The 24,601-nt window shown below is 32.2% G+C and overlaps 1 protein-coding gene across 1 annotated transcript in view; it reads left to right on the top strand.

Moving 5' to 3' along the window:
- MICU3 (mitochondrial calcium uptake family member 3) overlaps positions 1-24,601 on the top strand; it is a 112,053-nt gene that overhangs the window by 58,972 nt on the left and 28,480 nt on the right. The window contains exons 3-8 of the mRNA XM_021714009.1: positions 2,900-2,931; positions 7,162-7,240; positions 10,681-10,728; positions 13,704-13,786; positions 16,267-16,338; positions 19,777-19,815. Of these exons, the coding sequence (XP_021569684.1) occupies positions 2,900-2,931; positions 7,162-7,240; positions 10,681-10,728; positions 13,704-13,786; positions 16,267-16,338; positions 19,777-19,815 (353 nt within the window). The remainder of the gene's footprint in view (positions 1-2,899; positions 2,932-7,161; positions 7,241-10,680; positions 10,729-13,703; positions 13,787-16,266; positions 16,339-19,776; positions 19,816-24,601) is intronic.

Here is a 24,601-nt window from a genome sequence, read left to right as displayed (position 1 = left end):
GAACAGAACACTTCAGAGAACTGGCTTTGAAGTTGGGTCTGGACAAGAATTCTGCCTATATCTGTTCTACATGTGAGTCCAGGAAATTGAGGCTGCAGGGAGCCAGGATTGTGCCACTGCAGTCCAGCCTGGATGACGGAGTTAGACCCTGTCTTGAAAAAAAAAGAAGAAAAGAAAATGTGGGGTTTTAAGAAGAAATAGAGTTGAAAAATTCTTCATGAACCGAATATTAAATCTGATACATAAGAAAAATAGTGGCCAGCTCAGTGGCTCAGCCTGTAATCCCATGCTTTGGGAGGCTGAAGTGAGTGGATTGCTTAAGCTCGCGGGTTCGAGACCCGCTTGGGCAACTTGGCGAGACCTCATCTCTATAGTAAATCAAAAAATTAGCCGGGCATGGTAGCGCACGCCTGTAATTCCAGCTACTCCAAAGGCTGAGGCAGAAGGATTGCTGGAGCCCAGCAAGTCGAGGCTGCGGTGGCCGGGAGCGGCCACTGCACTCCAGTCTGGGTGACAGAGTGAGACTCCAACTCAAAAAAAAAAAAGAAAAATAGCATAGTGAAATTAGACAGGCTTGTGTTTAAACCTTAGTACTTACTTAGCTTTGAAAGCTTGATTAATTTATTTAATATTTTGTATCCTCGTTTATTAAAATAGTAATAGCCTCATGAATTTTTTTTGAGGATTGAATCAGTTGTGCTTAGTATAGCACCTGACACACAGTAAACATTTAATATATTGATATCTGTCATCGTATTATTATCATCTGCATTCATAACCATGATTTGGTGACTCAGCCTGTAATCCCGCGCTTTGGGAGGCTGAGGTGAGTGGACTGCCTGAGCCTGCGGGTTTGAGACCTGCCTGGGCAACTTGGCGAGACCTCATCTCTATAGTAAATCAAAAATTAGCTGGGCGTGGTAACGCGCACCTGTAGTTCCAGCTACTTGGAAGGCTGAGGCAGAAGGATCGCCGGAGCCCAGCAAGTTGAGGCTGCGGTGGCTGGGAGCAGCCACTGCACTCCAGTCTGGGTGACAGAGTGAGACTCCAACTCAAAAAATAATAATAATAATAATAAATAAATACATAAATATCTTACATAATTTATGATGACAGTCAACAGGAAAAAATGGTATGCTGTATAAATATATGCATAATAATTGTCAAATAAATGTCCAGATCTGTATCTGATTGTTGATTATAATTTTGTTTTTGAAGACTGGAAAATTTCTCATTTTACTTACTTGCATAGAATTTAATAGATAACCTTCCCTTCTAGAACTAAAATCAGTAATTGATTATTTTTATATAGCATCACCAGTTATTTTGATTTAGATATTTAAAATATATTGTTAAATATTTGAGACATAGAAAAAAGTATTATAATGAACATCAACCCACAACTTAAGAAATAAAATATTTTCAATGGAATTGAAGTCCCCCTCCACCCAAGTTATATTTATATATGCAGTAACTTCATTTGAAATAAGGAATTTAGAAAGTCAGAAAATCCTTTGAAGAACAGTCTTAATGGCTCTTTAGTCTTTATTAAAAAAGCTAATAATATTGAATACGGTGACATTTCCGCCAGAATGAATATGTCTTTTGTGAATAATTTACCATGGAAATCTTATAAACCCTACAAAACTCAAGAGTATGTCTAACTTCCTCTTTTGATTAGTGTCTGAACATTGCATAAGAGCACGTGCATGTAGTTTTGTACCATTTCTTTTTCTACTTTTCTTACTTCTTTTCTTACTGCTTACTACTTTCAAGAGCAGCAGAATAATAAATATTATTTACATTGTTATGTTTATTGTTACAAGGATCTTTGTGAAATGAATGTATACAGTATCATAGTTAAGGTTACATGCTAAATTCTAATTTGTAGTCCTATGATTCTAATCACTTTATTACATTTGTATAAACTATCTTGCATAGAGAAAGGATGTTGTTGCTCATAGAGAAGAAATCTATCTTTAGAAACATATTCTTTTTTTATCTTAAAATGAGTTATTGTCTAAAAAAGGAAAAGTTATATAACAAAAAATGGCTTTTTTGTAATATTGAATTTGATATATTGTATACAGAAGTAGCCCCAGTGTCACATAGAAAAAATATTGGTTGTCATTGTTATAGCTAAAATGATTAATATTTACCAGTTTTCTAATGCAGCTATGTAATAGGACTTAGTCATATATAAACCTGGAGATAATTCTTTGTAGGCATTAGATATTTACTGTGTTCAAATATGGGCAAAGCAAAGAGCAATATTGACTGCACATTTGTTCCAACATTATAAGATTTATGGTGTTTGAGATCTTTGAGTGTGTGAGGAGGAATGAGGAAAAAAAAGAGTGATCCCAGATATTTTATCCTGCTATATCACTCTTGTTCCATAGATGCTTCCTGAATAGTTGTAGGGAAGAAAAATGAAACAGGACAAGAGTTTTCCTCTCATTTTACCTGCTCTCTCTTTCATCTCTTTTCCTCTTTGCTCCCATCCTTCACTAATTGTACTGTCATAAACACCTTAAAGTATAATTTCTCTATGTGAATATTTTATATTCTAGTATTAATATTTTATAAACATTATTTTTGCTTTTAAGCAAAATACTTAGTATGTTAATAAGATATTTAACATGGAATAAATTAACTTATTAATCTATAGAGCTCCAAGTTAAGATATATTATGGAAAACTGTTTCCTATTCTACTGATATTTATTATAAATAGTGTATAAAGTAAATAGATAACATAAATAAGATCATATCTTAGATCCGAATCTTTTGGACATAAAGCTTGGTTATGAGTTATGGTTTTAGATGGTTAGTAAATGTGGATATACATTATTATATGGAGTATTTATTGTCTAATTATTTTATATTTGTGTATTTTAGTTGCTAAAACATGGAAGTCACTTTCTAAACAGGTAAGTTAAAGCTCTTGGTATATATATGTGTGCAAATACACAAATTACATATGTACCTGTGTGTATATATTTATATGTATGTGAGTGCCTAGATGTTTGAGGGTTTTTATCAAGAATGGATGCTGGATTTTATCAAAAGCTTTTTCTGCTTCTAATGATACAATCATGTAGTTTTTGACTTTACATCTGTTGATGTATTTAATTATGTTCATTTATGGTCTTGTGGATGTTGAACCAGCCCTGCATCCAGGGATGAAGCCTACTTGGTCATGGTAGATGATTTTTGAGATCTGTTGTTGGATCCGGTTTGCTAGAATCTTGCTGAGAATTTTAGCATCTCTGTTCATCAAGGATATTGGCTTGTAGTTCTCTTTCTTTGTTGGATCTTTACCCAGTTTGGGTATCAGTGTGATGTTAGCTTCATAAAATGATTTGAAGAGAGTTCTTTCTTTTTTGATTGCCTGGAATACTTTCAATAGGATTGGTATCAGCTCCTCCTTGTATGTTTTGCAGAATTCTGTTGGAGAGCTATCTGGTCTAGGGTTGTTTTTTTTTTTTTTGTAGGTAATTTTCTTATGACATAGTTGATTTCCTGGGTTGTTATCGGTCTATTTAGGGTCTTAATTTCTCCTGTTTCAACCTGGGGAGGTTGTGTGATGTCAGTAAGTCTTCCATTTCATTTAGGTTTTCAAGTTTGTTTCTATACAGGTGTACATTGTAATCTCTGATAATCTTTTGTTTTTCTTTGGGGTCAGTTGTGATTTCATCTGTTGCATTTCTGATTGTATTTATTTGAGCTTTTTCTCTTTTTTTTCTTGGCCAGTCTAGCTACGGGTCAGTCTTGTTTATTCTTTTAAAGAACCAGCTTTTGGTTTCATTGATTTCTTTTTTTTTGTATTTTGATTTTGTCTTATATGTCCCAAATTTGGGCTTTTATTTTGGTGATCTGGATTTTTCTGTTGAATTTAGGGCTTTGGTGGTCTTGCTTTTCTAGCTTTGGTGGTCTTGCTTTTCTAGCTTAGGTGATATGTTAGGCTGTTAACTTGTGACCTTTCCATTTTCTTCTTGTGTGTTCATAGAGATATGAGTTTGCCTCTTAGTACTGCTTTCATGGAATCCCAGAGGTTTTGGTAAGATGTTTCTTCATTTTCATTTGTTTCCAGATACCTTTTAATCTCTGTTTTGATATCCATGTTGACCCAGGAGTTGTTCACCATCATGCTATTTAATGTCCATATCTTTGTGGGTTTTGGGGGAACTTTGTTGGTGTTGATATTTATTTTTATTCCACTGTGGTCTGAGAAGGTGCATGGTAGAATTTCAGTCTTATGGAATTTGTTCATGCCTGATTTATGGCCGAGGATGTGATCGATCTTAGAGTACCTTCCATGTGGTAATGAGTAGAATGTATATTCCGTGGTTGTTGGGTGGAGTGTTCTGTAAGTATCAGTTAAGTCCATTTGGTCAAGCATCACATTGAGGTTCTGGATCTCCTGTTTTTATTTGTAAATAAATGAAATCTTAATAGACATAACCCATATAAACAGTATCTCTTTGGGGTTGATAATTTTTTTAAGAATGTGAAGTGTTACATTTCAGAACTGCTGTTATAGACAACAGCTGTGAGGCTATTATAATAAAAATGAAAAATATTTGACAGGAAAATATGCTCATGCAATATATATTAAGTGCAAGGGGTAAGTTACAAAACAGTATTAGAGGTGTTTTAATATTTGCAACAACAGCAGAAATATATATAAGTATGCCTAGCTAGATAATTAGACTTAAAGTATGTTAAATAAAATTTATTTGGTTTAAAACTTAATTTTGTAAACTCTGAATTGCAATTAGTTTTTCTTTTCTGTACTTGGCTAATTTTTCTACATATGTATTAACTATATAATTTTTAAAATTCTACTAAAGAAAATTGTATAAATTCTTTAAAAGGAAGCTGTTGTTCTAGGAAACCAAATTTAATTCAGCAAATACTAATTTTGTACCTACAATATAATTCTGACACTAACCATCCGGAGTTAGTATCAGATTCCACAGGATTAAGGGCATAGTGCTTAACAAACTGCTCTAATTTCAGGTTACCACTAGTTTGAGAGGCTCCAGGCCACCTACATTCTGACCTGTCTACAAATCTGGGAAGTTGCCAGAATTTAGTAATTTGCTAAAATGACTCATAGAACTCAAAAAATTTTGTAGTTATGATTGTGGTTTTATTATAAAGGGTAGAAATTAAGACCATTCAACTGAAGAGACAGAAGGCAAGGTCTGGGAGAGTCCTGCACACACAACTTCTTTGCCCTTTGGAATCAGGGTGTGTCACTCAGCATACCAGTGTGTTCATCAACCTGAAGCCTCCACTGAGCTTGATGTCCAGAATTTTCATTTTCATGGGGTTTCATTATGTGGACATGATAATTGAATTATTGGCCATGTGATTAAACCCCTTCTCTTCCCAGAGGTTGGACTGGCTCAAAGCCCCAATTCTCTAATCACAGTTGTTTTTTTGGTGACTAGTCTCCTTCCTGAGTCCTCAGGTGATCCAAGGATTTAGAGTCTCCTTCCTAGGAACCAGGAACAAAGGCCAAATTCTTTATTATACAGTACTACTACATATAAGAGACCAAGATGGGTACTGGGAGAGGGAAGAGAGATTCCCAGCATGAGTGGAAATATAAAGATTTTAATAAATTTTTAAAATCATTTAAGTTTACAGAGATCAGTGTGTTGATTGTTTGATCTAGATCGGGGAACATTAGATGATTACAGAAAGTGCTTGGAGTCAGTAAAGATCTGGCTGTGTCATTTACTAGCTGTGTGACTTTGGGTGAGTTATACCAGATGTATTTAAAATGTTTTATTAAATCTCTTACTCCAACAAAAATATTTGAGTTTACTGTTGTTTAAATAGTAAATACCCAGCTTCTCATTGCTGATCATACCTGAGTTCTTATCTCTATGCCATTGCTGCCCTATCAGACACTACTGATCACCTGGTGGCATCTGTTACCTATAGTGCACATATAGCACCATGGAGGAAATGAATACAAGAATCCACAAATAGACTTTAAGGTGTCCATAAGTACTCTAAAGATGCTGTTCCTGTCTTTGGCATCTTAGGAATTTCTTTTATTTTCTCACTAGCTTGACTTTGCAACTAAAATATATATATATATATATATATAGTATATAAATGTCACAAATCATTTTTACATACAACTGTGTCAGGAAGAGTTAGTCTGAAGTGCTCCTCAAACTTGAATGTGCATAAAAAATCACCCGGAGATCTTGTTAAAAATGCAAATTGTGATTCAGTAGGTCTAGGATGGCAACTGAGATTCTGCGTTTCTCACAAGCTCCTGAGTGATGCTCAGACTGTTAGGGAACCATACTTTGAGTAGAAGGGCTCAGATCTGAAAAAAGCAGTGGTTCCTTGTGTTTGCTTAATGTTTTTCTAAGCAGACTAATTTTTTCATTTCAAATTATATTGTTATTTCGCCAAATAATCATTCCTCTTTTCTCTTCAGAATTGACAAGTTATTTTTAATATTATACACAATAAATTAAAAATTGATTTAGTAGAGCAGTGATTCAAATGTTTAAATTATTCAGTAGTCTCCCACCAGCAGTGACAGTTTGATTTTTTTTTTAAATGTTGACTCAGCAGCAGTTGAAGTTCTTTACTGAATATTGGAGTTAAAATTCAGTTTCTCTGTCTTTCCACTTTAATGGCATCATTCTTTAAATCACCATTAAAATACTCTCCATTCCTTTCTAACACAATCCTTTGTTCCTTTACTTCCTCTATAAGAAACCCTCTGAATCCAAAAGTGCTACAAAGAAGAGATATTATGTGAAGCCAAGTGATCATCTCTGACCTTGATAAGGAAACCCACTTTTTTCTATGGCATTCACAAAATTGTTCCTTTATAACTGACTCCAGAACTTAAACCCACTGTTTATCTTAATTTGATTGTCTTATATGTGCACATCCAGTTGTTAAACATCTGAAATTTGGGGCAGCTCTAATAGAATTTAATGTAGTATCTTCATCATTTATTTTAGTTTGAATTATGGGCAAATATTGTGTTGTGTGGTTGCAAAAACCACAGACATAGAATAGGATAAATAATGCCATGTTTCAGGTTTTTTAGTGTAGATTTTTGGCAGGGGGTCATGTACAATTAAATATTTAATCAGTAATACCTTCTGTCATAGGAGTTAAATCAAATGCTCTCAGAAACACCACCAGTTTGGAAGGGATCATCAAAGCTATTTAGAAACCTTAAAGAAAGAGGTAAGCTAATCTTAGTACTTGTCCGTTTTAATAGTGACACTGTGTTATATATACTATTTATATATGCGTATTTTCTCACACTTAAAATAAATTTTATAAAACTCAAAAAGACACCAAAACATTAACATTTCTGTATATTAATGTTGTTGTTTGGTAGTGTGATTAAGGGTGGCTTCTATGTTATTGTTTATATATATTATTTGTATCTGTTACAATAAAATGTAACTAAATAGTTTTGAAAATTGGTTTTTATCATATTAAAAAGTATATGCTACATTTACCAAAGAAAACATTTTTCAATGCTAGATTTCTAAATGTCTGTTTTTCTTTCTTCCATTTTACTTCCAGGTAATTGTAGATATTCTTAAACTTTATCACCATGAAAAATTTATTGGCTGTGTCCTTTGGCAGCCTAATTTGAACATGTTTCCTTAAAGATAACACTCACTGTAAAATTCACCTGTTTCAGTACTTATTATTAGTATTCATGTTATCTAAGTTAATGTGTTAATTCATACTTTCCTGACAATTAAATTACATGATTTTTCTTACAATTTTCTTTCACAATGTACTTCTTGTATTTTATAGAAAAAATTGATTAGCAAAAATCTTTTTAATCTTAAAAATAGTTTCTTAGAAATATGCCCTTTTATATTCTCAAATATAGGAATATACAAAATAAAAATGTTTTTAAAAATTATATAAGTAGCTGTATTTTTATTTTTTATCAACCTTACCAATATTGGTTTGAAAATATTATACTTTAGCATGAAGACAAATACTTTAAAGGAATAGTTACAATTCATATATTTTACTTAAGTAGAATTAGAAATTCACATTGTTTCCAAGGGTTCACACAGACTCTTAAAGGAAGAGACACCTTATCTTTTATTGTAGGCTTATCATAAATAGAGTTTTAAAGACTTTGAGAAACTAAGGCCAATGTGTCTTAAAAAGCACTTAGAAATTTTTCCTTGGAAGTTGTCTTAGCAACTGCCAATCAAATGGGATGATAGGATCAGGAAACTTCAAAGCTCAGAAGGGTCAGGCAAGTATGGTGAATTTCAGACATTTTCCTTAATACATCTCATGGGAAAAGACAAATTGGATCAAATCTGAGAAAAAGTAATATACAGAAGAAGGAAATTCTTTTTAGTTAAGAGAGGAAGGATTTAATCTGGAAGTTCTGGGTTTAGGCATGTTCTAATACTCCTTATGTTATATTCTATTTGCATTTTTCCCCTCACGGGAGAGAATCTATTCAGTGCCAACATGATAGAAATGTTCTATATTTGTGCTGTCTCAAATGGTAGCGAGTAACCAAATGTGGCTGTTGAAACTAAAGAACTGAATTTTTAGTTGTATTTAATTTTAATAATTTTAAGTTTAAATACTTACATGTACATGTGTCCATTGGTTACCCTGTAGGACAGTACATATCTATATCCATATCATACTGATAAAATTATCAGGTAATTGCATGGTCCCTGAAAGTTTTAGAACGGTTAGATTAGATGAAGTAGAGAAGTACAGAGAGCCTTGCCTTTTTTTAATAGAGATTAAGTGGCAAAGAAATGTTAAAACTAAATTTTTGGAGTTATTGGAAACTAATTTTAAAATAAAGAAATATATCTGCTTAAAATATTGCCAAGCAAGAAAATGTTATACAGCTTTTTTAATGATTGCATTTATGAAAACATGTATTACATAGACTTAATTACAACAGCCAACTATTATATATCATGATGATAATTAAACAACTATAATGTTTTTAAGGAACTGCCCTTAAAAATTTTTTTATTGAGTTCAGAAGAAACCTAGTTGGCATTTTTCTTAATTTTCGCTTCTAAAGATCACACCATTGTTACATGCTTAGCATTTATTTTTGTTTCTTGAGCCTGGGTACCATAAATAAGTTGAAGCAGAAGTCTTAAAGTTTTCTATTTTTGTAATTGGAAAGCATTAAGAGTCTGTGGTTCATCTTCAGCAAGATTTTCTCTTTTCTTTGACAATTTTTGTTAAACTGTGTTACGAATTTTACTCTGTTTTTCCTTTTCTGTGGATTAAGCCACTTCAATAACCATGTAGTCCTACAGACAGGTGCCTACCATGATACGCACGGCAGGACTCTCACTACTAAGTAATCCTTCACTTGAGGGAAACTTAAGTTAACTATCAAAAGATTCATAGCTGTTATAAAAAATTTTTATACCAACAAACATCTCTTGTGTGTTCTACCAGGTCATTTAGAACAACAGTCAGTGGGACAGGATTATGGAGACAGCAAGACCATTTCCTTATCCTATCCATTTTTTAGGGATCCCTATGGAGTCTAAGTATTGTATCTTTATATATATTGACCATTCCAGAATCTTTCTCCCATAACATTCATGGCAATCAACCAGAACTATCTGTCTATAAGTTACAAAATTCTAGTATAAACAAAAGAAGGAAATGAATGCTTTCAGGGCCTCCTGGGTCGTTCCCTTCATGTTTCTGACAGACTACCTGACAGTGATTCTTCTCTTTGTTCTTTAACAAAGAGGGTAGGCTGAAAGACCATCAGATACAATGGTGTTTTTAAGTTCATGATCTGGTTAAGGACTTTTTATGCCCTTTTACCAAACATCAGAACTATCTAATATCTAGATAAATATTGTAGAAACATATATTCCTGATTTTAATTTTCTCAATATTTACTTGAAGCTTCAGTCAATTAAACCATTAATTTTATTTTGGGGTGTTATATTCCAAAAACAAGAATTCAAGTAACAGAATGTATATTTCTACTTACTTCTAACATATTCCTTTTAAAGTTTGTAATTGTGGGGTTACAGAGAACTTAGGATGCAATGTACAGAGAGTATAAGCCATTTAATTAAAATAAAAGTTTCTTAGAGTACATTTAAAAGAAGTATTGTCCATTGAGAATAATAATGATAATTTTAAATGGAAATGTGATAACTTTGAATCTTTATTTTTTAAATGCAATACAGAAATCAAATCAGTTTCTAAGTAGGAATGTTCTGAATGTTTTATTCTAATGTTACTAAAAGTAATTAAGAACTTTACAGTGTTTATTAGCCATTTCCAATCTTTCTATTTTATGCTAGATTTATACATTAAAAACTAGCAACAAATTTTAAAATTGTAACTATAAGTAGACATTATAATTTTGTTTTGCAACATATTTGAGAGCATTAATGAAAATTTTATATAGATTTCTACAGAGGGATGTGAAACAAAGTAAAATTGTTGTTGCTTCTTTTGCTGTGGTTTTATAATAAAAATTCTCATTTAAAACATATTTAACATTTAACATCTGCTTTAAAACTGTAAACTCTATTTATAGTGTTTATTGCTATGGAATAATATTTTGATAAATATGTAGATAAAGTAACACTTTATACATAATGTAACTGATACTATTTTTATTCTAGGTGTGATTTCATACACAGAATATCTTTTTCTTTTATGTATTTTAACAAGTAAGTACATGTATTAAATCTATATCTGGGCACAATTTACTTTTTTAATCAGATTTTTGGAAAAGAGATCTTAGATTCTCTTACTACTGAAAATCACTTTAGGTATACACATGCTATTCTGCAAAACCCATGTCTAAATGCCACAGAAGAATGCTAAGTATAGCACTATCAAGAGACAGAAACAAATATTATAACTTATGACATTGTAATAAATGTTCATAAATTACAAATTTAATATACATCAGTCCTTGTGATTTTAATCTACATGAGACCCCAAAGGTCAGGACATGTTATAATTTGTAAATTTTCTACTGTGTTCATTTGTGTCACATTTTCTGCAAGACTGATGTGAGAGAATCAGTCCCTTAACTAGTGAATCTATCGGAATACCATACCCATCATCCACATCTGAAAACTTTGTTCTCTTCCTCTCATAAGCAGCATTTCTATGAAATACATGAAGTGTTTGCTAAGGTTTTCAGTTCAAGTTCTTTTCATCTGCTACAGTTCTCTGTGCTCCAGTCACAAACCTATTTCTTGAATTCCCACCTCAGAGATTTATGTTTTCTGCACCCTATGTCCCCAGTACTTTTCCTGAAAATCTACATGCTAATAAACATAATTCAGGTTTCCTTTCATATGTGAAGACTTAGAGAATCCTGACTTGATCAGCCTCTCTAAATAGCTCCCTCTCCCATCTCTTTCTTTTTATCTTTTTACCATGTTTTATTCATAGCACCTAAACAGTTTGAAAGTATTACTGGTTTACATGCTATGGTTTGTCTCCCCACACTAGCATGCAAGGCTCATAATGGCAAAGATTTTGTTGTTTTTGTCCATCTCTGTATTAAGAACAGTATCTTCTACATGATACTCTCTCAAAAAATAGTGAATGAATGACTGAATAAAGGAATGAATGAAGGATCATTGGCTAAGTGGAATTTCTAATTGTTGGGATTTGTGGAACTGTATGGAAACAAAAACATCAGTAAAACTCATTAGAACAAGTCTTAAAATACCTTGAACTTCTGTGATTAGAAAATTCACACCACTGTGTTATCTTTAACTTAGTAATGAATGATATTACGTTGATTCTGTTACAGTAAGTTTTGAGAGTGGGGGATATGTACATACATTCATTTTGTTTCAAAATTGTCTTATTTCTCTTGTGTTTTTTTCCTGCTTGAACTTAAAATGAAATTAAAATATTAATGCTGAAGAATAATTATTATATTTGGTAATAAGGCTACCTGAGGTTGATCCAGTCTGGATAGCCAGAGTAATGATGCAGGTCTAATAAGTGATGATTGCTACTGTGACAATTAGAATGGGTACCAAGGACTGTCTCAAAGGCTTGTTGAAAAGTAAACTTGTTAGCCAGAATAACTTCAGATGCAAATTAGAAGTTATAAGTACATAAACCAGCAGGGTGACAGGCAAGAATAAGAATAGTGTTTGTTAGGAAAGCCACTTATTGAGATGGGACCAGAATATAAAGGTGTAGGGGTAAAAAAAAAATTTATATATATATGTGTATAGAATTTATGATTTTTATTCCTTTTTTCTTCCACTTACTACTGCCTTGGATTCCAGTCTTATTTATCCTCACTGCTCTGTTCCCTTATATATATATTTGGTGCGGTTTTTGCTGACTCCAGAAAGGTTAGGATCTTTGGGTGCTGTGAAATGTTCTTTGGAGTTCAGGACCCATCTATAGAAACTTCTAAGGAATTGGAATCGAAAAATTATGGGATGTTGTTTAGATTAGAACCAAGAAAAATATGCAGAGCGCTGGCAGGAAGTGGGCTACACAATCTGTTACCTGTTTATAAGTGTCTCTCTTTTACCTTTTATTATTTTAACTGTATTTTCCCTTCTAAACAGTGCTTGTAAGATTTTTCTTTCTGTATGTGTTTTAAGATCTTTTAAAAGCTTAACTTGGCTATTAGAGATGGTTTAAATTTGTACTTCTCTCTCAAAGAAATAAATGGTAATGAAAGTAGGTTTAGATTCCTAAAATGCATGCGGGAAATGAGTTTGCATAAAGGACTGGTTTCCATTTCTGTTATTTTTCAGAGACAGCTGTTACTGGTTAAGCAAGTAGGACTATATGCTTCTCTTGCCAGGTTCAAGATTTCACAACATCTGATAGCAAGTGTTATCTGTGAGGGTTCCCTTTTTAAACTTTTTATGAATCATCTCATAAGAAAAGGTCCAGTGTTTTGAGAAAGGCATGTACACTGAACTCTTCTTTGAAACACACTTTCAGGTTTTCTTCTGTTCAAGTTTTCTTCTTTATGCTGTAGAATTGAAAAGAGGAAAGAGATTAAGCCTCATACAAGGTTCATGAAATTAAAGTTCGTAGTGTGTGACAGTTTGTCTTCCTCAGAAAAGCATTTGTCCCGTATATGTTGGAGGAACTGGGAATTACATATTCAATCCTCTTTTATTTTATATTTTTGTTTTCATAACCTCTAGAAGTTTAAACCCAAATATTTAACCCCTTATGTTTGACATTCATTTTCACAGATTATTTGAGTTTTAATTTTCACAAGAATTGAGACTGGTTCATTGTGTCATATTTTAATTTTTCCTGTCACTCAAGTAGTTAAAGATATTGAAAATATTTCAAATGTGATGAGTTTATATTTCCCTTTTAAAGAAACTGACGACTTTGGATAAGAAAGAGAAATATTTATTTCTAGAAGGAAAGTAGTCAAATTTTTCAGGATATGCAACAGGTATTACAGAAGCACGTTTAAAGTATATTATCAATTCTGTTATTAGGCATGCTAATAAATAAATGAAGCAGAAATAAGTATATTTTAATGTAACTTTTACTATATTTAACTAATAGTAACATGTTACTTTTAATTTCTTAGTTAAAGTTTTTCTGAACAGTGTAATGAGTAACTTTATCACTAATATTTATTTTGTACTTTAAAATAAGTTTCCATTTTCTGCTTTTCTGACAGAACCACATGCAGGTTTTAGAATAGCTTTCAACATGTTTGACACTGATGGCAATGAAATGGTGGATAAAAAAGAGTTTTTAGTGGTATGTATATTGTATGCTGCATTTTACCTATGATTAAATATTGCTTACTTATATTTTTATGTTTTTGCCTTATTGGGAATACTACTATAGAGGAAAGAGTGTAAAATTTATGTTTATACCTTTACTTAATAAAGAAGTATATACTTTTATATTTTGCATAATAGTTACATTACAAAAATATAAATTATACTCTGTATATAATGATGATTATAATTGTTTTACATTACCCAGAAGTTTAGAATGTATCAGATATTTTCTAGTGCGTGGATAGCAAGCAATCCTGAGATTATATATGCCCAGTTAACATTCACTCCCCATTATATCAGCCTCGCAGTCAAAATTCTTTCCATAGGAACTTTTCTTCCTTCTCAGTATAGGATTTATGATTTTTTTCCTTTTATCTTCCATTTACTACTGCCTTGTATTCCATTCTTATCCTCACTTCCCTGTTCACTTTCTTTCCTGACCACAGACTGATAGTTCTTTCTCATCTGACCAGTCCAGCCTTAGTGCTGGTCTGACAGTGTCTTCAGCTGCTCATTTCACCTTCCCACATCCCCCTTCCAGAATATTTCTTTCTTTTTACCCATGTGTCCTGCATCTGTTTCTATGGAGAAATACTATCCTGTTTTTTCTCTGATATGGAAATTAATATTAATTTATTCCCTAGAGTGGCATAGTCTACCCTTAACATTTATGTTCAACTCTGACTTAACTACATTGTCCTACTAAAACAGAAAAGAGAGAGATGGACATGCATAACCGTTTATTTTCTACTTTTCCTTTGTCACATAACTGTTAAAAATCCCTCAGAAAACTTCTTTAAGAGCCTCAAGTTTACTTCAGAAACTGAAACACAAAAAATCTAGGACATCATTCTTTTCCTTAATAGTAGAGAAAGGTTAAAAATTCTCATGAAAAGCTAATAATTAGGCCATTCAAAAAGAAACTAGCAGACTAATTACTAGGATTTATCAAAAAAAGCTTAAACTTCCACCCACATAGTCCTTGCCCAGGTGCAATCTCCATGCCAAGCCATTGAAGCTGGAACCTTCATTCCAGTGCTCTGCAGAATGTGAGGTGGGGTTTTTAGTATGTTTTAAATACATAGAGATATGGTCCTACAATCCTAAAATGGCCAAGTGTGATTTATTGTCATTTTGCTATGGTAGTGTAAAACTGTCTTTTAGGAACTTTCAGGATGGGCCTTCAGCACTGCCAAGTTCCATTCTGCCAACTTAAAGATTAACTTTGGAACTCAGTCCTCTGGAAGTTGCCTGTGTGGATATCTTTTGGAATGCTGTCTGTGGAAATGGGAGTAAAAACATTCATATAGAACTCCTGTTTGCTTCCACTATATACTCTCGCAAAGGCAGCCCTGGCTTTTAAACTGTTTTCTGCTCTTTTTAGTTGTACTTCTGCCTCATACATGAGTACTTTTTGCTTGTGTATTTGTTTGCAAAAAGTTCCCAAAAGCCAAAGGTGGAGTTGGCTGTATTATTTATAGAAGTCTAAAATATTTTATTCATCCTGTTTATAAAGTGATTAGCAATTATTTTTACTAAAAAAAATATGGAAGTAATTTTTGTGATAATAAAATCATTTGTAATTTGTAGTGTATTTTTTAAAATTATTACATATCTTGGGAGGTAATATATTTAACTTTCAACAATTTCTATATAGAATGAAATGAAGAGTTGAAATAGTTATTCTCATTATACAGACAAGAACAATGAACTCTCCAGAAAACTGATATAGAGATAGGATTAGGCTTCCATCAATAAAACTGTAGGATTTTAAAGAGGAAATAATGCCATTTGTACTAGCAACCACTTATGGGAACTTTCTGTGTGACAGGCAGCATGCTAAGTAATTACTTGTAATATTTACTCTGCACACCATTCCTGTAAGGTAGGGAATTATCACCATGTTCTAGATATGGAAAATAAGACTTAGGTAATTAGAGTAACTTGCCCAAGGAATTACACCTACAGAGGTTATACTCCCACCAAGCTCAGCTACCTAAGGGAGACCTTAGAGGTCATCCAGTACATCCACATTTCATATATGAACAAACTGGAGCCCTGTGAGGGTTGATGGGCATGTCCACTTTCAGAAAATTAGTGTGTGACAGAAGCTGGACTCAGACCCTAAGTTCTATTCCAGTGTTTTTCATACCTCAGTAGGCCTTATCTATTTTTATAATATTTGTGTGATTCAGACTCCATGTCTTTGTGTGTTAAAGATAAAGTAAAACTAACGTTAAGTACATTTAACTTAACTATGGGTTGCCAGTATCAAAGGATGTATTTTCTTGGAAGAAATATTGAAATCAGAAAATGTATCTATAGTAGTTTAAAAGTCTTTGGTGGATGAAGCAATTTTTTTGTGTGTTTTGAAAATATACCTAGCACAGAGTGGTAGGTAGGTGCCCAGAAACTCTTGTTGAATCTTTGATTATTGATTGATTTCTTTGTCAGCTTCAAGAGATATTCAGGAAAAAGAATGAAAAGAGAGAAACTAAAGGAGATGAAGAAAAGCGTGCAATGCTGGTAAGAATACTTTGTAGTAGTTTCAGGTGGGTTTTCTAGGTGGTAATTATTTTATTCATGTTGAGAAACTAATTAAAGTTTATAACTTTGGAGCTGTCCCTTTCTTGAAAACTTTCTAAAGTTCTTATGTAGAAAGATTGCTTCAGGATTTATATGCATCAATATCAATATTTGTATCAAATATTGATATTAAACATCTGTATCCATAATCATATTCATTAAAACATTTTCATCCACATTGTTATCTGTGAGATTTGAAGGGTATGTCATATAATAGATTAATACAGATCATTATGCATGTAAAAACTTAAAGGTGAATTGCAAAGATTTAATTATAATGTGAATTTAGTGGTAATATAACAATATGACTTGAAAACAAATACAAGGAAATAATATGTTTTTTGCATTCTTAGAAACATATATTTTAGATTCTTCTTCTGGGATGCATAATATTTTCATCTTATTTTGAAGTTAGAGTTAAGCAACATTTCCCACCATCTTACTACCAGTTTTCTTTTTGCTTGTCCTCAGTAATTCAACCTGATCATAGGCCAGGTTCACATAATAAAAATAACAAACAGTACAAACAGGTATTGAGACTTTCACATCAAGCACTGTACTAGGTATTTTGTATGCATTTTCTCATTTAATCTACCCCCAAATTATCTTATTATTCATAATTATAGATGAGGAAACTGATAATTGGAAATTTTAAGTATCTTGTCCAAAGTTACATAGCTATTAAATGGCAAAGTCAAAGATTTGAACCCATGTGTGGGCAGCTCCCAAACCTCACTTTTATCCATTGTACCATATTTCTTCATCTTGTATGTAGACACCAGAAACACAGTGAATTTTGCTGACAAGTAAATGATAATCGTTTCATTTACAAATTAGTGGCCCTGTGCAGTAGTTTAATTGTTCTACATGAAATTTGAATAATTCAGAGCATTGCAACATTTTTTATTATCATTATTATAAGAATATGTATAGGTTTTTTATTTAACATGGATTATCTACAGCAGATGGGTACCATATTCAGTCCCAATATGTTTATATGAAGTATATATTTATATTTAGTTGAATAAAAGTAGATTATGAGGATTATGAAACACATACTGCTTCATAGGATATCTGACTATGATATAATTATCAGTAGTTGTTGAACCTCCCTCAGTATACTATTGATGAAGCTTATGGAAGACAGTCTTTAAAAATCAAAGAGGTGATTATAATCTTAGCCAAGTATTAAAAGGGGCTTTAGTGTTTTCTACATAATTCAAGCCTCATAGTTTTCAAACTGTAATGAATAAATCCTATATGAATAGCTCCATAAATACAACTGTTTAGAAGATTAGCAAAGAAGACTAGAGAATTGAATACCTTTTTAAATTTTATTTTCTGGGGTAGTGTACTAAAAGAGTAAAGAATATTTAAATTTTGATAGAATACCTCTAATGATAATTGACTGGATAGACAGGTTGTTAATAAAATATCATTGAAAGAGATTTAATTATGTTAATGAATCTATTAATATACTTTAGTGATAAAGTAGATAGTATTTTAATTAACAGAAATTTGTTTTATTTATTTATTTATACTCCTTCCAGAAAGGACTTATGGATCTTACAGTAAAAATACAATACTGTTGTAATCATTAACATTTACTAAAATACAGTAGTCAAGTAATAGAGAGAAAGAGAAAAAAGGGAGAAATAATAGCAGACAGTACTCATTGGGAAAATTCAGTGTTTGCACAAAACTTGGCTCTGAGCATGATTGCAGCTAAAGTAAAGGATATTTAATATTGATTTGAGACAAATATTTTATAACAGTGATGCAGTAAAACCTCATTAACTTGGATTAATTAGAGAAAGTCTGTCTTAATTATGAAATCTAAATTATACAACATACCATAATTATTTTATATGCATATAGGTCAGTGAATCATCCCCTAGCTAATATATAGGGGAAGGAGACTTGTTTTAAAGAACAGATCAAAATAACTTACAAGTAATATATAACTTGTTTATATGTAAGGGGATGCTTACTAAACTCATAGAGCTCCACATGTATCTCAGAGATATTTATCTTAAATAATTTAAACAGTACTTTAAAATCTCATTTTTATAATTTAACTATTAGAACTATTCTTTAAAACAATTCACAAATAATCTTTAGTACAGCTTCCAAACTAACAGTACTCTATAATATAGCCCACTTCAGATATTCATTACCATGTGAATGATAATGATAGTGTTAACTTATTGTTAATAGTCACATCTTAAGTAATGCAAATCTGAACTGAGGAAATTTTATTTTATACTACTTCAGTTAAAGATGATTATGTAAAATTTAAAGTGGAGTTGTCAAGATGATAGAAATGAAACTGATTCCACATGTTCTCAGAACATTTTGGTTTAGTTTTAAAGCAATTAAAATTTAACTTATTGTTAAAATATGTAGATTACATAAGACAAACAGCATAGCAGAAGCTCAGGAGCCAGATTTTTGGAGTTTGAATATTTAGCCCTGCTACACTTACTACCTGGGTGACCTTGAGCTATGTCCTTAACTTCTCTATGCCTCGTTTTTTCGTATGTACAATGAGGGTACAAGGAGTAATGACCACATGTGATTGTTATGGAGGTTTAAACACATAGCCACTTAACTATGTGAAATATAATAAACTTGTAAAAAGGTTATCTGATAGTAGAACTTCAAATTCTCCTTTAATTAGTAGAACCACATAGCTATCTTGAACTGAATACTAACATGCCCAGATCAAAATTAAATTTAAAAATATTTACATACTTAAATAGAACTAACTCTGTTTCAGAAGGGAAGAGGGAAATGAACATAATATTTCTTGAAACACTTATGTGCTAAATTCTGTGCTAGGTTCGTTGTAAAATTTATTCCCATTTAGCCTTCATTACAGTTCTCCCAGGTAAGTATTGTACCTGTTTTGCATCTGAGAAAACAGTCAGAGAGGTTATGTCACTTGCTGAATGTCACAGTACTGATAGTAGCAGAACTGGATTCCAGCCCAGGCCTCATACCATTTCCACTGCCATGTGGCCTCATCTAGATTTTCCCCCATGCCATGTAGCATTGCTGAAGCATGCTAAATAAGACTGCCTACTTATGAGGAACATGTTTTACTCAAAGCAATAGTTCTGTTAGAAGGTTACAATGAAAACGGTTGAAATGAGCACAGATTCATTTAATGTTTAATTACGTAAGATTTTAAAAACTTTGCTACTCATCTTTAACATTTATCTCACTTGTATTGTGTGCATATTCTGTATAGAATGTAGCATAATGATTTGCCCTTCCTAATTGATTATTTTGTCGTCTTTTTCTTTTTTTCTTTTGCTATACTTGGGTTCATTCTGAAATATGACACTTCATTTGGCCCTTTGTGCTCTATGTCAGCGTCTTCAACTTTATGGATACCATTCTCCTACTAATAGTGTATGTACAATACTTTACATGTTCCTTATGTATATAGACCTCTCCTGCTATACTTAATAATGTTGTTTCTTTATAAAAAGTTATATCTGCTACTTAGAATGTTTTGGAATTTATTGAATACAATAGGCACAATTAAGCCAAAATTTTACATTTTATTCCTAGGTTTATAAGGCTAAAATATACATAGCAATTGTATATCTTTAACTTTAGATTAAAATAAGAAAAAGGTAAGTGAACAACAACTAAAAAATCTGGTAGAATAATTGAAATTTTGTATTTGTTAGCAGTATTTGAAGAGATATATATAAATTATAAAGCAGATTCTCGGGCCATGTTTCTGCAGAAGTCAGGTGTATTAAGAACCAGGTCTCTCTATCTGATATACAGTCTTTGTTCAGTTCTTATAAAGAAGTGTTTTAATGGATCCCCTTTTCTTAGATTTCACTATTTTTTACAAATTTTTTACAAATCCTTTGTTGTCTACCTACTTCCTCTGGTCTATACCAAAATCTGGAGTAAGATGCTACTTGATACACTTAATAATGTATCATGCTGTTTCTCAAAGAGGATTATGATTTTTCAGATTCTTTGTCTCTTGAAAGAATTGAGAATTCCTGTAGATGAACTTTCAGATATACTCTTATTTTTATGCTGAGCTTTTCTCTTGAGAAAGTTAGAGCTTATTGGTTACCCAACTACTAAAGAATAGGCCATGGCTTTTTTTGAATATAAACCTGCACAGTTCATTTAATTTCCTCAAGTTTCCTTTAAAAAAATCCCTCAAATTATAGACATTCCATCTGAGAAACCCTTGAATTCAGAGTGACTGTTTTACTATTATCCAGAAAGTGTTCTGTCTGTAATGTACAGTTCTAAAAGTAGGTGTGTTGCCTCCTGTATTGTATAGTTTATCAAAATTTAAAACTATAAAAACTAACTTCTGTAGGCTAATTTAGCATTCTGCCTAGTCACAAGGAGTGGACCTAGGATGGGTTGGAAAACAGGCCTAGTCCGTGGGATCCATGTAACTATATGATCACTTACAAGATACTTTAAATTTTTTTCAACAAAATTCGCTACTGTTTTTTATTAAAGTCTACATTTTCTTCAATTTTTTAAAGGATTTCTTTGTTTAAAATTTCAAAAATATGTAAGAATATAAAAACCTTACAGATTATGATTCCGTATGCCCTATGAAATTTAATAAATATTAATAAAACTTATGACTTTATGATTTATTTTTCTAATTTGTCATCATTATATGAACTATTTTTTAAACTGTGACAATTTTTATTTTTCCCTTAATCTCTTAAATAATCTGGGGAATTATTTATTTAAAAAATACATCTCAGAGTGACATTGTTTTAGTTTAGTTTTTTTATTTTAAAGATGTGGGTTACAATTCAGATTTAGGTATACAAGTGGTCATCGTACAGGTAAAGTTTGGGCCTCCCTTTGGTTCTCACTTCACCTGGTCTGAGACAAGGTATGCTTATTGATGTTATGTGCACAAATGACATTGTTAAAAGAAAATAGATCCTGATATTGCTCTAGCTTAAACTACATATACAGATTTCAGTTACTCGACATTAAGAGAATAATATTGAGAAGCAAACTTAAATTGTATATTTCATTATGTTGTGCTTGTTTATTTAAAAAGTAAATTTATGACTTTACACTTTATTGTGGAAATATATATTTTTCTTTTTATTATTTTACTAAAGCCAGTTTTCTTTCCATACATAAAGTGTTAAAGTGTTACAGTTTGATGACATTTTATTCACAGTCTTTTTTTTTTTTTTGGGTTGGAGTCTCACTCTGTCACCCAGACTGGAGTGCAGTGGCCACTCCTGGCTGGGCTCCGGTAATCCTGCTGGGCAATACTTCCTCCTCAGCCTTCCAAGTAGTTGGAACTACAGGCGTGTGCTACCACACCCGGCTAATTTTTTGATTTTTTGTAGAGATGAGGTCTCGCCAAGTTGCCCAGGCAGGTCTCGAACCCGTGGGCTCAGGCAATTCACTCACCTCAGCCTCCCAAAGTGTATTCACAGTCTTAAATGTTACATGATTTTTTTTACCTCCCATATAAGTTTAGTTGGTTATATAAACTAACTTTATTTCCTGTAATTGAAAATTTTTTGCTTTTCACACACTGCAATCAAACAAGGAAAATTCATTTAAAATTAGAAAAGAATTTGGATAGCCTGAAAATGTATATGAAATATCATTGATATAAAATCTGTTATTACCGATTTATTAGTATAATGTTAGGAATTAGATTGCCGTTATCTGCTGGCCAGAGTGTAGCTTAACTAAAGTGATCAAGTATCTAAATTTGAGTATGGATCATGGATCTGAATATAACCCAAGAGATATATAATAGCCAGTCTCTACCTTTAGGAAGAAGTTTCTTCAGAAAAGGCCATGGTAGCTAGGTGTGGTAGCTTACGCCTATAATCCCAGCACTATGGGAGGCCGAGGCTGGAGGGTTGCTTGTCCCAGGAGTTTGAGACCAGACTGGGCAACAAAGTGAGACCTTGTCTCTACCAAAAAAATCAAAAAATTATAGGCAGTAGTTCTTAAACATTGTGGTCTTGTGATTTCTTTATATTGTTGAAAGAAGATCCTAAAGAAATTTTGTCTATATAGGTTATGTATCTATATTTACCGTATTAGACATTGAAACTAAAATTTTAAAAATATTTATTAATCCATTTTAATGGATAATCTCATGTTTACATAAAGATAATTTTTATGAAATGTAGAGGAGAGTGGTATTGTTTTATATACTTTACAGATCTCTTTAATGACTGCTTAATAGACAGCTGGGTTTCTCATAGCTGTTTTTTGCATTCAATCTGTTGCAATATGTTATTTTGGCAACAAATACTGTCACTTGTTTGCTTTGAAGTGACAGCCTTACTTGGTTCATTTTCAAAAAAAAAAATGTGCCAGATACCAAAACCTAAATAACTATAATTTGTCTATTAGTTGTTCTTTCAAGTAAAAAGTGATACCTCATGAAAAAAGTGACTAATTCAGCTTGCAACACAAACTTCACACAAATATTTATTCTCAAGACAACCATAGTACTTCAGTATGTGGCAGAAGTGCTTTATGCACACTTCTTGTTTCATCACACCAAGTATGAAGAACATATTCATGTTCTCTTCCATGCCTCTTAATTTATCTTTAGCAGTTTACTATATTTTTAACTTTTCATGCTGCATTCTGTATAATTGTTCATATTTATCTTCTAGCTCATTAAGTTTCCTTGACTTGTAATCTGATATGAAATTTCAGTGGTTACATTTTTTATTTCTGGAAGTTTTATTTGGCTTTTTATCTAATCAGTCTAATAATTTTGACAGTCTATTTTTCTTAAATAAGCCTTTCAAATCCAGCTTCATCTTTGTTAAACTCATTAAACTTACTTTGTATTCCATATCTAATCACTTCACTATCTGAAGTTTGCAAGTCTTCAGATAGTATTTGTTGTTTCTTCTCTCTCTCACTTACGGTGGTTTAGGTTGTGTTTAGTAATTTTGTTTTGTGAGCATGTACAAAATTGGGCTATTTCTCCATGAGGAATCTTTGAGGACTAGATTGTTTTTCCTGGGAGAATTGCGTTCAATTTCTTTTCCTTTTTTTTCCCTGTGGTATACCTGGACTGCAGTCTCATGCAACTTTAAATTACAGTTCTCAGATTGTAGTTTTTAGGGCTGTAGTTGTCATAGTGGCAGAAATTATAAGGATATAGTTTTATTTGTGTGTGTGTGTGTAAATATCACTAATAGTAAAGAATTTGCCTTATGCTTCTGTGGGCTGATTTTATTTATTTTATTTTAATTTTTTTCCCTTGTTTGTCTAATCTCTGAGTATAACCTTTATTAGACCCTAACTTTATATAGAATATTTGCCTGTCTGGATATGGACAACTTGGGAAATTATTATTCTGCTTGCCACAGTAATATATTACCATTTCTAAGTCAGTCTTTCTTCCTTTCTCCCTCCCTTCCTCCCTCCTTCTTCCCTCCCTCCTTCCCTTTCTCTTTTATTTTCCTGCCTTCCAATTATGGAATGCCTTGAACAGGATCCTGCTTTGGTTTGGGCAAAGTGACAGTGGGATCTTTAGACCAAAACCACAAAGTTTAAGAAAGTTCTAACAATAACAGACTCTGAACTTAGGCAAAAAATAGACTTACAGAGAACAATACATTCAGGCCATCATTTTGCCTTTGCCATTCATTTTTGAAGTTCTTCTAAACTATCTGTATGTTATTTTTAATTTCTTTTATTGAAAGTCTACAGTTAACATGACACTCTGGTAAAGCAGTCTATAGCTTAGATAGTAATCAGAGATAACTGAAAAGGCTTCAGGAAGTCTTTGCAAATTAACCTACTAGTTACATGTTAAAGCATCATAATTACTTGTAACACAGCTATCACAATGTTCAGTTAACTTGGACGTTTTCCCCCATTAGTTTTGCCTGTATGCATATATTCTGGTTTTATGTTTGCTTTGCATTTTTTTTTTGCTATTAAAATCTAGTCTGATTATCATGGCCACTTTAAGTTTGTTTTAAATATTCTATTTTTCTGATGTAAAAACATCCTACTGGTTTTGTATGTTCTGAAAATTACTCTTCATTTCATCATTCAAGTTACAGATTTAAAAAATTGAATACTAGCTCCAGAACAGATATAGGAATTAATGAGTGTGGCAGGCATATCACTGATCTATTAACTGTTTTTTTCCTGTAGCAATAATTGCTATAAGATGTTG

This window comes from Carlito syrichta, unplaced genomic scaffold (genome assembly GCF_000164805.1).
Source record: "Carlito syrichta isolate Samal-C Ts95f unplaced genomic scaffold, Tarsius_syrichta-2.0.1 Scaffold305146, whole genome shotgun sequence".
Taxonomy (NCBI): domain Eukaryota; kingdom Metazoa; phylum Chordata; class Mammalia; order Primates; family Tarsiidae; genus Carlito; species Carlito syrichta.
The sequence above is the reverse complement of the archived record's forward strand: the minus strand, read 5'-3'. Positions and strand labels throughout refer to the sequence as shown.